The sequence below is a fragment of the Salvia hispanica genome, chromosome 1 (assembly GCF_023119035.1).
Source record: "Salvia hispanica cultivar TCC Black 2014 chromosome 1, UniMelb_Shisp_WGS_1.0, whole genome shotgun sequence".
Taxonomy (NCBI): Eukaryota; Viridiplantae; Streptophyta; class Magnoliopsida; order Lamiales; family Lamiaceae; genus Salvia; species Salvia hispanica.
In genome coordinates, this window is record NC_062965.1 from 26786842 (window position 1) to 26801320 (window position 14479).

The 14479-nt window shown below is 39.0% G+C and overlaps 2 protein-coding genes and 1 pseudogene across 4 annotated transcripts; 1 reads left to right on the forward strand and 2 right to left on the reverse strand.

The window, feature by feature from the left end:
- Positions 1–1092: 1092 nt before the first annotated feature.
- LOC125208504 lies at positions 1093–6253 on the reverse strand (annotated as a pseudogene).
- Positions 6254–6450: 197 nt separating this feature from the next.
- LOC125208513 (probable receptor-like protein kinase At2g21480) lies at positions 6451–9191 on the reverse strand. Of its 2 annotated transcripts, XM_048108156.1 has the most exons (7): positions 8876–9191; positions 8129–8773; positions 7979–8035; positions 7642–7874; positions 7046–7549; positions 6883–6957; positions 6451–6810 (listed from the first exon to the last, which is right to left on the reverse strand). In XM_048108156.1, the coding sequence occupies exons 1-7, from the start codon at positions 9132–9134 to the stop codon at positions 6703–6705; spliced, it is 1881 nt and encodes a 626-aa protein (XP_047964113.1). In that variant the 5' UTR covers positions 9135–9191; the 3' UTR covers positions 6451–6702. The 2 variants fall into 2 exon arrangements, with proteins under 2 accessions (XP_047964113.1, XP_047964108.1); XM_048108151.1 differs by having other exon boundaries at positions 8129–9191.
- Positions 9192–12250: 3059 nt separating this feature from the next.
- On the forward strand, positions 12251–13423 carry LOC125202329 (proline-rich protein 4-like). 2 transcript variants are annotated; one of them, XM_048100705.1, is made up of 2 exons: positions 12251–12408; positions 12501–13423. In XM_048100705.1, exons 1-2 carry the CDS (start codon positions 12267–12269, stop codon positions 13283–13285), a joined length of 927 nt encoding a protein of 308 aa, XP_047956662.1. In that variant the 5' UTR covers positions 12251–12266; the 3' UTR covers positions 13286–13423. The 2 variants fall into 2 exon arrangements, with proteins under 2 accessions (XP_047956662.1, XP_047956663.1); XM_048100706.1 differs by having other exon boundaries at positions 12507–13423.
- Positions 13424–14479: the final 1056 nt, after the last annotated feature.

The following is a 14479-nucleotide window of genomic DNA, read 5'->3' on the forward strand; positions in this document are numbered from 1 at the left end:
GGCAGCAAACTCCGTCTGGCCTTGGCTGGGATCTGATGTTAGCCGGCGCTTTATGGCCACAGCAGTGGGTCATTATGAATGAAACCTTTGTAGACTTTACCAAAACCACCCTTTCCAATCACGTGCTCCTCGCTGAAATCTCCGGTGGCGATGTTGAGTTCAGCAAGTGAAAATCGACGACACAGATTCTCGGCTGCTGCAGATGAATCCATATTTTCAGCTCAAGTTTGCTTTGCCGCTAGCAAGAAGATGAATTATTTTCCCGCGGAATAACTTGTTCTGAAATAGTACTAAAATACAGCATAAAACAAATATGGCCCAACATTTTCTATTGAAAATGTCAATTTGACAATTACAAGCATTCTTTATCACGCCAATTTTTGTAAGATTGAATATTAACAATTTTTAACAAAGTATCAATATTCAAAATATGTGTACTACAAGTTTGGTGGTCCCGCATTGATGAAGACCAGTCGATTGTACTCCAAGATATCTAGTTGTAAACTAACTTTGATTGAACTGAAGCTCGAATTCACTCCCATAATGCAATTGTAGAATTTAGTTTTCTATTTAAAGAGTGAAATTATTTAGCTGACTTAGCTAATCATTATTTCCAGCTAAATGACTCCAATTCAAGATATTAAAACAAGCAAATTGAATCCAAGGGTGTGGTCGAGTAGCATGGAACTCGTCCACCCTCAACCAAACGGTCAAGGGATCGATACTTGTCTTTGGGTATGGGGTAGCTTTAAATCCTTGGACCAGCTGTCCCTCCACCTAGATATCTACAAATCAACGCGAGAATAGTCAATGTTTCTGTTAGTGGATGCCCTTGATAATTACCAAAAAAAATCAAACACATTGAAATAAATTAATTAATTGTTAGGTTTCTTAATCTACACAGAACAACTATGTCATTTGAAGATTAATTTTGGACTTATGTTCATGAAATAGGTGAGTTGCTGCCAAAGTTTCACAAATATGTGGCCTCTTCAATGTTCTCATCTGATTAATCTTTACTTGACCGTAGATCACTATTGGAAGTAACATTTGATTTTCTAGGAGTATGTTTTATTTCTGAGTTACTGGAAATGTCTGAGAATTTGTCATTTCATTAAAATAAATGTAAATTCAAATGCTTAAAAATGCTATTTACATGTCAAAATCTGAGAAAAAAAAAAGAAGGAAAATCGAACGTATAAAGAAAAAAAGATCAGCAACCCAAGAGAGACTGAAGCTCTTTTACAACAACACTCATTGTCGGGCGCGAATCAGGTTCAAACTGCACACACGAGGCAGCAATTGCTTGCAGCCATCTGCTTAAGCCGGAAAGAAAGTAGATCAACAATGGAGCAACACACAGTTTCACCAATCAAACTGATATTGGTGAGAAGAAGAAATAGTTAGTTTACCTTTGCAACAGCTTTTCGAGGATAATTTCCTTCCAGTCGAGCATCAACAACCTCATATACCTTGCTTGTAGTGAGTTTTGGTGTTGCCTGATTTATATATTTCAAATGAGAATCCCAAAATATACTGAGAATGAAGAAATATACTTAACACAGAAATTGGGTATGCATACCCAGCTCACAAGATGTTGTTTTCCCCTTGGCAACGAGCGATCAATTGGTTGGTGGCCAGTCAAGAGTTCCATGAGCACCACACCGAAGTTGTAAACATCGCTCTGCCAACTTACCTCTCCAATCATCAAATATCTAATATATAATTTCATCATTAATATCCACGCAATCGAATAATCAGATTATAAATAGTTGAGAGAGGATCAAATGTTCATACTCAGGGGCTTGGTAACCAAGAGTCCCAGCCACTATGGAAAGACACTCTGTCATATCAGATCTTGGATTTGACAGACAGAGATCAGTGATCTTAGCAACATCATAATTGCCAAAAACCAAAATGTTTGTGGACTTGATGTTGTGATGAATCTGTGTCATGCTGTGAATGTATTCCAATCCCTTTGCAGCTCCAATCGAAATTTGATGCCTTTGGGTCCATGACAGAACCTGCATGCGTCGTCTGATTTCTGAACTTGCTTTCGCTAAGTTAACAATCAAATCAGTTCATTAGCTGCATACTCTTTTTAGGCCATAAAGCTTGTTGGTAGACTGCTTACCATGAAGAATGTCATGTATGCTCCCGTGAGGAGCAAACTCATAAGCTAAGATTTGCTCGTCTCCATCTGTACAATAACCGAGTAGCTGAACCACGTTTTCATGCTTTAGGTTGGACAAAACTGAAACCTACAAAACCACAAGATTACAACAATATATCTCTTTCCCACAGATGAAGCTACATTAACATACAAGTCTTATGCCCAAACCAGTGATGATTCTTGGTCTTGCTCGCTGTAGTCTAGCTTTTTAATTGCTGCCGGCTGCCCAGTTTCCAGAATTGCACAGAAAACTTCTCCTCTGAAGCCCTTACCAATCAAACACTTCAAGCTAAAATTACCAGTAATGTTCTTCATCACATCTAGTGGAATGGCAGGGACAGTGATTGGAAGCAAACTAACACTTTGGTCGCTCTTTTTCACCACTTCCACAGCTTGGTTACCTGCAGAATTGCCTAATGAGTAACAAGAACCAAACCATAAATAGATAACACTTTACTTGTATAGTCACCATACCTAATACTGATGGCTTATTTTTACTTGACGGTTTTATTTTGTTCCAAAATCCACCCAATGACCCAAAGAGTGATGGCTTATTTGTCGTAGACTTTGTTCCACCTTTTCTGCTGCCCATCTGTACTACACGAGATGGTGTAACATCCTGTACATCTGTGGAGGCTGTCATGGCTGGACCTAAGCTTGATGATAAGGTAGTTTCATCATTAGCTGGATTACTTGTAGAAGGTGGCTCGCCGTTTTCCACTTTATTGTTGATGTTCGCTTCATCAGATGGATGTATATGATCTAGATCACTCGTTACACCATCTTGAACCAGAGAGGGTGTTGCTCTTTCCTGCTGCTCAAGTGCAATCTCAAGTTGTGTCACAACCTGAGCCATTCGTGGTCGTTTCTTTGGCTCATCAAGCAAGCTTCTTGTAGAAGCTCCACAAATGACTCAAGGCTATCTTCCATGATCTCACCAACTATATCTGAGTCTACAATCTGGTGAACTCTTCCCTTTCTTATGTTTTCTAGAGCCCATTTGGTCAGAATCTGATTATCGCCTAAATACAGTCGATCCACTGCTGATCTCCCACACAATACTTCCAACAGCACTACAGTAAAAGCATATATGTCGCTTTTCCTGGTCAGTTTACCAGTGGAGAAATAACTTGGGTCCAAGTATCCTAATGTCCCCTTAATTTTTGTGCTCACGTGACTCTCCGACTTGCTTCTGTTTTAATATTTGGCCAAACCAAAATCTGAGACCTTAGCTGAAAAATCTTTATCAAGAAGTATATTTGAAGCCTTTATGTCACGGTGTATGAGTATCTCTGACCACTATGAAGATACTCCAGCCCTTGGGCAGCTCCGATGCAAATAGAAATGCGCTCCTTCCAGTGCATATAAGGGACGTTATCACTCTTTTTTGCAAGTTTGTAGAGGTGGTCAGCCAGCGTTCCGTTGGCCATGTATTCTTAAACAATAATCATTTCTCCATGCTCGTTGCAGTAGCCAATCAGAGATACTATATTAACATGTCGAAGCTCAATCAATGTTTCAAATTCTGTGCGGAACTCACGTGCTCCTTGCCTTGCATTTGGTTTTAGCCGCTTTATGGCCACAGTCTCGTGCCCGTCGTCTATGAGGGCTTTGTAGACTTTACCAAATCCTCCCTTTCCAATAATATACGCTTCACTGAAATTCTTGGTGGCTGATTGGATCTCAGACAGTGAGAACCGGCGACAAAGTTGTATAGCCTTCTCCGACAGCAAGTTTTCCTCCTCTGCACCTCTAGCATTAACACCCCATATCTGGCTCAATGTGTAAAAAATGATGTTTGCTGCAACAAGAAATGTTATTGCAATAGTTGCAATCATATTCTTGCCACCAACAAATATTTGTAGATTTTGTAGTGTCCCATGTGATGAATCTTGCACTGACAACAGTGGTGGATACAGACTGGCAAGACTATACTCAAGGTTGCTCAACTTCATAATTTCAAATCCTTTGAAGGGTCTTGTTTCCTCAGTAAAATCCACATTCGACTCAATCCAGATAACGAGGTCACGTCTACCCTCTTGTTTGCGCCCTCTCATCAACACCATATAGTCCACATACCTAGAGATGCGACTATCTTCATTGCCCCTTTCTCCGAGCACATGAATGCTAGAATCGACTAGCATCTCATTGATCCTCACCTTAAAGACAACAGCGGAACCACTCTCTTCCAACTTGAGTAACAGCTCAGAGAAATACAACCTAACCAAGTACCTAAATCCCACATCCACTGATGTTGTCCATGTAATATTTTTGATCTCGCTTTGTTTCTTTTGCTTCTGCTTTGGTACAGCTTCCCACATCCCAAACGTGTAACCACCATCACCAGATGATGAAGCCGAATCATCTTTAAGCTTCAGCCTCCGTATTATTTCAAGTGCAGTGCTGTTATCGACATAGACAGGAGACTTCCCAACCACTAGAAGTCTGACCTGATCAGGTCCGTGGAAGTAAGTGAGGCCAGCAGGCAGTGCTATAATCTCAATGCCGTTTATGAAAGCAAATGTGTCGAATAACTGACTACTTGTAGGAGAGAAAACAATGTCAAACAGATGATTATCTGGTATGTTCACGCAGTATTCCTTGACGAAAGAACTCACACCAAGAGCACGGGCAGTAAGAGAAGCACTAAAGTTGCTGAGCAGGGTGAAAGGGCCGGCATCCACACTAAATAAGTCCTTGCAACTTTTATATCCTTTATAAAGACTCGGATTAAAGTGAAGGCGGAGAATTTTCTGACCTGGATTTACCCGAAACCAATAGGAGAACTGATAACGAGATAGCCTTGCTGTGTTATAGGGAGGAACGAGATCATCGGCAGAGGTGGGCGGCTTATAGACAATAGTCGAGGAGGTTGATGAGCCCTTTATTTGCAGGAAGGAGGAAAATCTTGGCTGCAAATCTCCATGCCATTCCCTGCCATCACTTGTAGCTTTAGAAGTGTCACTTGAGCCACAGTTGATCGAAAAATCACCTATTAATTGAGAAGGACTACTACCAACAGCTATCCATGTGTTCATAAATATCAAGAAAGTTGAAATAAGATAGAGATTCATTTTTTCCAAAAAAAGAATAGAGATAATAGATCAATGTTGATTCTCTTTCAAGAAGGTTGCTTGCACTCTAGTAACACAAGTATTAAAAAAAAACTTTGACTCATAGTTTGTTAGGTTATCATTATTGATCCATTCTATCTATCCTGTTATTTTGGTAACTTATTCTTTTTATCATTTTATTTATGAAAGAAACAAAAGCAAAAGTCAATGCTGGGAGATGAGCTATTTTGCAACTGGGAATAGTTTTAGATCACATTCGTTTGCACACCCACCACACATTATTTACTCAGCAGTTCATGTAAATCTGTAGCAAGACCTCATCATATTCAATCCTACTATAATATATACCACTTGGAGAATTAGTCCAAATCTCTGCATTATCTTATCATCAATGCAGCAAAATCACTTGCTGACGGCTAAACAGAAAATAAACAGCTAGTTCGACCATATTCTCATTCTTCAGCATAGATAATGATATCAAAACCTACAAAACCATGTGTTACAGCTACATTAGTCATTCCAAATTAATATAAAAAAAATCATCCAGATAGGCCAATATATAGTTATTGTCAAACCTCTGCTACATATCAATGCTTTGGCATGTAGGGGAGCCTTTCAATTGGTGCATCCTGTCTAATTTCCAGGACTCCTGTTAATCAATTAGATATCAAGTACATGAAATCAAAATAGCCATTAATGACCTTTATTTCACTGAATAGAATGAAAAGGACATAAACTGGTAGAACTTAATAGTATGATCCACTTGTAAGGCAGTTGGCTGGCAATGCTCTATTTGTTGTGGCCCAATAAATTAATGGGCTGCCCTGCACATCTGGATTATAGAAGCCCACAAAAGAAGACATAACTTTCACTACTAGTTAACCGATCATTCTAGCCCATCCCAATAAAAAAGAAATATCAGGCATGATTATGAAAATTAGAAATATCAGTCATTTTAGTGTAAATAAACACAAATATCCTTGATTAAAAATAATTCTGGGATCATACAAAATACCCTGAAATTTCTCCCCATCTTGCACGCCAGCATTCTCACCCCTCTCTCATTCCACCTCACATTGGTGGTATCTATTCACAACCTTATCATTAATACGGACATCCAATACAAAATCACCAAATTCTGAAATTTCAAATGCAACATTGGAGAAATAAAGCCGCATACAATGATGATGTAACACAACTTAGTTGCGAAATTATCAAATAAAGATCCACACTTTCCCCCAAAAAGCAGGACAAAGTGGAAATGCAACACAAAAAAGGCAAATGAGAAAGCATAAAGAAGATTATAATGAGATATCATAATCGGAATCATACACTACCGAAACCAATCACGCGTGCTCCACTTATGCATGAAGTAATTTCTTTCATTTCGGGTGGCATCTTTCTTCAGATCTCTTGCTTTCATGCACAATAAGATACAATCTCAGTTGGTTAGCTCTAAGCGTGTGATTTGGTTAGCAAAAGGCACTGCTCAAGATCTTGTACAACTGCACTCATCTTTGGACGAGAATATTTTCGAAGGCACAATTGAGCAACTTTAGCCATCTGTTTTTAAGACAAATTATCATAATCATGAAATCAAATGCAAGAGACTTATCAGACAAACAAGTTATTTACCTTCTTAACTGCCTCGAGCGGGTAGTCTGCCTCTAATCTAGCATCCACAATCTTGTGTACCACGTCTGAGTCCAGCTGTGGTAATGACCGGTGTCATATTATTTAAAACTAATTATACATGAAACAAAGACACTGGTAAAGAATTTATTGTTGTGCTGCATACCAATGACACAATGTGACGCTGTCTTGCTTGTCCTGTGTTATCAACGAGCATTTTACTACCTGTCAAGAGCTCTAGGAGAATCTCACCAAAGTTGTAAACATCACATTCCTGATTGTGAGCAATTGGTAGACTAGGATGGCACTCTTTCAATGATATTGTCTCACAAAATTGGCATTGAGTCCATAGAAAAGGGTCAATTATCATAGCAGTGTCATCATCACAAAGTAAAATATTGTTGGATCTGATGTTATGATGGATCAATTCCTCGTCATGGTCATGAATGTAGCATAATCCCCTGGCGACCCCAAGAGCGATTTGGACTCTTTGGGACCATGTTAGATATGGGTTTGAGTTTGAACCTATGCCTTGTTGTTCATGGAGAATGTTGTGTAGGGACCCTCGTGGAGCAAAATCATACGCCAAGACCTGCTGACGGCCATCCAAATTGTAAACAACTAGTTCGACCACGTTCCTATGCCTCAGCTCAGATAATGGTCTTGAAAACTACAAAACCATATGTTATCGCTATATTAGTCATTCCCAAATTACAAACCTTTTCATCCAGATAGGCAATATATTATATAGCTATTCCAAACCTTTGGTCTAAATTTATGCTTTGGCATGAAGTGGAGCATTTCAATTGTTGCATCATCTCCAGTTTTCAAGACACCTTTGAATCCATTATACATGGGATTAACATCACCATAATTGATGTCCTTTATTTCACCGAATAGAACGAAAGGGACATCAGCTTCTCTCATGGTAGTGGCAGGGATGGCATTTGACACCATATTAACTTCAACCTCATTTTGAGAATTTGGTGTTGATCCTGTATCACCATAACCAACCAACACAAAGAATATCAAGATCATATCGCAACTTGAATATCCTACTATTCTAAATTATATGTACACAGACAGAGCTTATACATACCAGCTAGTGGAAAGGCTTTTTTCATGGCAGTGGCAGAGATGGACTTTGGTGTTGATCCTGTGTCACCATAACCAACACAAAGAATATCAAGATCATCACATCCAATATTTGTAAATTATGTACTATAACATAGAAAGAATTCACTTTTACCAAACAGTATATCTCTATTCCAAAATGGCCAAAATTGTAATCTTTTTGTTGCTGCCCCTTTCCTCTCCTGTTGTTCAATGGCTAACTCAAGCTGCGCCACAACTTGAGTCATTGTGAGTCGTTTCTTGGGATCAGGATGCAAACATTTTTTAACAACTCTAACAAATGTCTTTAAGCAATCTTCTGAGATTTCGCCCTTCAAATTTGAAGCTACAATCTGATCAGCTTTTCCATTTTGAATTTTTTCTTGAGCCCACATGCTCATACACACGCCATACTCTGAAAGCATTTTAGTGTCAACCGCTGATATCCCAGTCAATACCTCCAATAATATTATCCCTAACGCATAAGTGTCACTTCCCTTTGTAAGTACATTCGTGGTAACATAAGTTGGGTCTAAATACCCAAATGTGCCCTTAACATTAGTGAAGACATGGCTGTGTAAGATATCATGCCCTAAATGTTTGGCCAACCCAAAATCTGAAACCTTAGCTGTGAAATTTTCATCCAAAAGGATATTTGTAGGCTTGACATCACGGTGTATGATGGAGCAACCCGAGTGAAGATAGTCCAAACCTCGCCCTGCTCCAATACATATCTTAAGCCATTCATTCCACGAGAGTGTCGTTTTATTGTAGAGGTGATCTGCTAGCGTTCCATTAGACATGTAATCATAAACAAGAATCATCTCTCCCTGTTCATCACAGTACCCAATCAGAGAGACTAGATTACGATGTCGAAACTTACTTAGTATTTCAATCTCCGCAGCAAATTCAGTCTGGCCTTGCCCTTTCCCTAACCCACGCTTTATGGCAACAAAAAGTGACCCATTATCAATGAGGCCTTTGTAGACTTTCCCAAATCCACCTTTTCCGATCACGTGGTCGTCGCTGAAATCTGCGGTGGCTGACTGGATCTCGGATAGTGAAAAAACGCGACAAACCGCTAAAGATCTCACATTTTCAGCTAAAATTGGGGATTTTCCGGTAGCTGGAGCGAGCACCATGACAAAAGGTGTAGTAAGAAATCTTTCCGGCAGTAGGAGGAGGAGGGTGAGTGAATGGTGGCTGGTGAGAAAATAATCAATAGCATGATTAACTTAATAACAAATTTAATAAAACTGAAACGCATAACACGATTTACCGAACGATTACAAAGACGCATTTGTATACTGAGATAGCTTCTTCAATGAAGTGACCACATCATTACATACTACCAATCACATTTGGAAATTGGAATATTCTATTTTCCCGGTCGTTCTAATATAAGTGAAATGAATTTTTTTTTTCTAATTATAAGTTAGACATTTTCTTTTATAGTAAAAAATAACAATCTATTTCTCTCCTACTTTTTCTTTGTAAATTTTTTTGGATTCTTATTTTATTTTTTCTTTATTTAACCACTAAATACCCCTATCTAGAAACATGTGCTCAAAATCAAAATAAATGTGTCACGTGTAGGAATGTCAATGTAGCCCGCAATCCGTGGGCTGACCCGAATAGCCCGTCAAATTTATACGATTAGGGCTGGAAATTTCTAGCCCGATAAAATTAAAATCCGATTAGCCTGCACCCGATTAACCCCGCAGCCCGTTAGGGCCAGACCCGAAAACCCGATAGGCTGGTCGAAAACCCGATAAAGTTTATATTATTTTATTCTTTTACATCTAATTCGACACTTCATTGATTAATTTTAGAGTAAAGATAACTAAAAAAACTATTTTCAATTTTATAATCAAATATAAAAATTATATATTGAATTTTTGTTAATATAATAGTTAATAAATAATTAAAAACTTCAAATTCACTTTAAAAATATTTAAATTCCTAAAATATGCTTTAAAATTTCACGAAATATTACAAAAATTAGTATTGATCATGTTTATAATTGAGTTTTAGCATATATCTCAAATTTATCATAATTAAATATTTTACACTTTATGAATATAACTAATTTTCATCATTATTTATTGGTTTGATCGCATGTTAATCTTATCGGTAGTAACCCGATTAATCCGTTGGGCTATCCCGAAACCCGAGCTTTTAGGATTAGGATTGAACTTTTATAACCCGGAAAAATCACAGCCTGATTAACCATTCTTATTAACCCGCAACTCGATGGGCCGACCCGATTAACATCTCTAGTCAGATGTAATGAGACGGATGAGGTACTACTACTAGATTCTTCATAATTGAATTATCTACTTTACTCTTTGATTCTTCATAATTGAATTATCTACTTTACTCTTTGATGCTCATTAACAACTCAATTTGCATGATTAGAAGTATATATGCCTTCAATATTTCGACATGTTTTCTCAACAACGAAATTTCTAGGAGACAAAGAAAGGAAAAAATTCATTTAAATAATAGTAAATTTTATTAATTTCTGGTCAATTCTACCTTTAAAAAGTAATAAATCACCATTTTTGTATATTTCATTGATTTAAATGAGAAATTGAAAAGAAAAAGAAACACAAGCCAAAATCAGTCAGGGATGACGGCGATAGACAGTCAAAAATATGATTGGGAATCGAATTTTCCCAAATTGCGATTTATATATGATGAGACTGAATGATAAGAAATCAGCCTGAGGCAATGTCAGTTTCATTTTTGTCTGAATTAATTTTGTTGTTTGAGTGAGTTGATGATAAGTTAGTTTCATGATTAGCTGGATTAATTACTTGTAGAAGGTGGCTCGATGTTTTCCACTTTATTCACTTCATCAGATAGATGTATATGATCTAGATCACTCGGGGTGCAATCTCAAGCCGTGTCACAACTTGAGCCATTTGTGGCCTTTTCTTTGGCTCATCATCACGTAGCAAGATCTCACCAACTAGTATATCTGAGTCTACAATCTTGGTGCAAATCTCCCTGCAATCACTTGAAGCTTTAGAAGTGTCACTCGAGCCACAGTCGATGGAAAAATCACCTATGAACTGAGAAGGACTACTACCAACAGCTGTCCATGTGTTCATCCAAACATAACCTTAGAAACTTAAAAGCTACAAAATCATGTGTTACAGATACATTAGTCATTCCAAAATGGAGTAATAATTTGGTGGAGCCTTTCAATTGTTGCATCCTCTCCATCGAGCACATGGGATTAAAATAACCTTTAATGACCTTTATTTGACTTAAATTGGTAACAATTTAATAGTATGGTCCCCTTGTAAAAAGTTGGCTGGCATATCAATACAATCTCAGTACGATTCCAAGCTTAATCAATTCATGTAATTGGAACTCAGAAACGAGTTCATCATCGCTCACCCAATTCAACTCTGGTGTTCTACACGCCAAACACAATGTCAGAAATCGAACAGCAACACAAACTCCGAATATGATGAGTTTGAAGCATGGCAGTGGCCTCATTTTGATCATTTGGTGTCACCATAAGCAACACAAAGAATATCAAGATCAATCGCATCCAATATTGGTTTCGTGAAGGCACAGCTCGAGATCTCATACAACTTCACCCATGTTTGAAGCTCTAGATAATCCAAAAAATTAAATAAAAGAGCCATGTAACTTTTAAAGCATTAGTTCACAATTTAATTACAAAGAATAATATGGAATTTAAGTCTTTTCCAAAACGTAGTTTTCAATAGTCAATTTACACAAGCATCTTAATTCGAATAAACGTAGTTCTCAGTAGCGCAATCTACACAAGCATCTTAATTCCAAAAGCCTTATAAGCCTCTGACTAAAACTGAATCTGCATAATAAACATTATCTTTCTACCAAACTCAGTATTACCAACTATTTTCAACCCAAAAAAGCTTGTTATTAACATGATATCAATTTCAATCTTTTTATCTTCCGAAAAAAGGATGACGTACCAATAGTTAAATTAACAAAAAAAACCCGTAGATCCACCTAACAAATGGTGCCATTTATTTCTACTTCAATGGCACAAATTTTGTAGTAGAATGCACTTGAAGTATGCAGGTATGGGTTAATAAATGGTATTGTAATAGCTAAGCTTCAATTCTATCTTAAAAAGGTAAATTTCCATCAACAAAGCCGGTGCCAGTGCTGCAGTGTTTATTTCCAAATGGGACCTTCAACATAAACATCTCATAATATAAATTAGCCATTGAGACTCTCATCAAATCCACTTCACACTTTCTTTAGCAATGGGGCTTCGACTTAATCCCTTGGTCGTCGGTGTTTTCCTACTCTCACTTCTTTGCTGCATTCAAGCCAAGACCCCGGTATTTGAGGTAGTCGGGGCTATGCACTGCAGCGATTGCATAAACAATCGCAATTCATCTCAAGGTATGTACTACTGATCATTTAGCTTGGGTGGGCTCAAGCACCCCCGACTTTTAATTTATTTATATATTTTTTCGTTAACGCTATACGTCTAGTTGCAGGGTTTGAAGTTGTGATCAAGTGCAACGCGAATGAGATGAGGGCGCAGGGAAACGGAGGCGTTGATGAGAGTGGGAAGTTCAACGTGACGCTCTCTGCTGAGACCGCGGGGGACTCTGACGACACGGATGGCTGCTATGCGAAGCTGCAGAGTAGATCCGGTGCGCCCTGCCACATACAAGCAGCACAAACTGCCTCTCTGAAAATGATTAGTAATTCGACAATAAATATTACTAGGCCCACCGCTGTGGTAAAATTTTCACCTATCACTTGCCAATCTGCCTTCTTTTGGCTTTTCCCCAACCTCACATTCTTCGGCCCAAAGCCGCGGCCTTCGCCGCCGGAGTACACCCCTCCGCCGGCTGCTTCTCCCGTCCAACCACCATCTCCGTCTCCTCAGCCGTCATATGATACACCGGCTCCGTCGCTTCCACTTGACGCTCCATCTCCGCCGCCAACTTCAAGCCCATCTCCGACACTGCCGCCTTCTTCTCCGGTTAACCTCCGGCGATCACCACCGCCGCAAAATGGGCCAATTCAGTCCCCAATTGCCCCAATTCAGTCCCCTGTTCAAACTCAACCACCCGCTGTGATTGCACCAACGCCGGCGTCGTCGGTTCGGCCAGTGCCGGCGGCTGGAATATCGGCCCCGCCGCAGAGGAGGAGGCCGCATCCGATTCCGAAAGCGCCGCCGATTCCGGAGCTGCCGGTGACGCCGAGTGTGCCGAGAAAGTATTTCAATCCGCCAAAATCAAGATCTAAACCTCCACGTTCCCTTTAGACATGCATTTCACAAATTATTATACTATAGTATTTGTTGATAGCTGTATTAATTAATAATGTATTGTTGAGTGTGGACTGTTTTATTTTCATATTGAGATCAATAAATTCATTAGCGTGGACAGGCGGGTTAATGATACTCCATTTGTTTGATTCGTATACCTTTTTGTGATGTAAGGATTGAAATAGTTGGACTGTGATTAATTCAATCTCAGTTGAAACAATCGAAAAGAAAATAAAATACCCTAAGAGCATCTCCAATGGGATGGATGTCCCGTCGCCCTTCCCGACGAACTTCCCAAAAACACCTCCTGCCACGTCATAAGGACCTCCCGCAGCACTGCCACGTCATAAGGACATCCTACAGCACAGTGGCGGACATCCCGCGCGAACTTCCCGCAATAAAAAAATTTCACAAATTCACCAAATTAAACAATTTACGGAATTAAAATTTCGATACGAATACGAAGAAAATGCAATCACTTTATTTTTAAAAAATACATTATTATTCAAAAACAAAACAAACTTAACCAACAAAAAAAACAACCCCAAGTGATAAGGTGAAACGTCCTTATCAGAGTTCCAAAGGGTGGATTCTTGCGTGACAGAACGGAGGGAGTGTCGCAGATTCAATGTCTGTCGATCACGCTAGGATTTGTATGTTTTTCAACGAGAAAGTGATAGCAAAGATCAACTAAAATAGAGCTTGTTATTTCATAAAAAACTTAATAACACAAGTCAAGGCTCTATTTATACTAAGGACTCTAGGGTGGTTCGACTCTCTTTTGCGATACGGGAAAGAACCACATAGAAAAACCGGAAAGGAGCTTATAAACACGCTCGACTCTCTATCCTATTACAAACTTAAAATAGTCTCAATAAACATAATAAGAACACTGAACAAACATGCAGCATCACTTTGAACGTCGGACGTAGTCTTGGAAACGGTCCGGCGGTATGGTTACTCGTCTAGGCCTCTGATTCTTCTTGGCTGGTTCATTCCGAGTTGGCTCTATGTCCGATTGTTGTGCTTCGTCCTGTAAATCAGTAGCATTTGGTTGATGATCGAGTGTAGGTAAAGAGACACTCGTATCAACTCCCCCTCCGTTAGAACCGCTCTTGTCCTCAAGAAGCAAATAAGGAAAGCGCCGTGATATCTCCTGTAATGGTTCCCAAGTTGGTGTAGGTTGGTCAT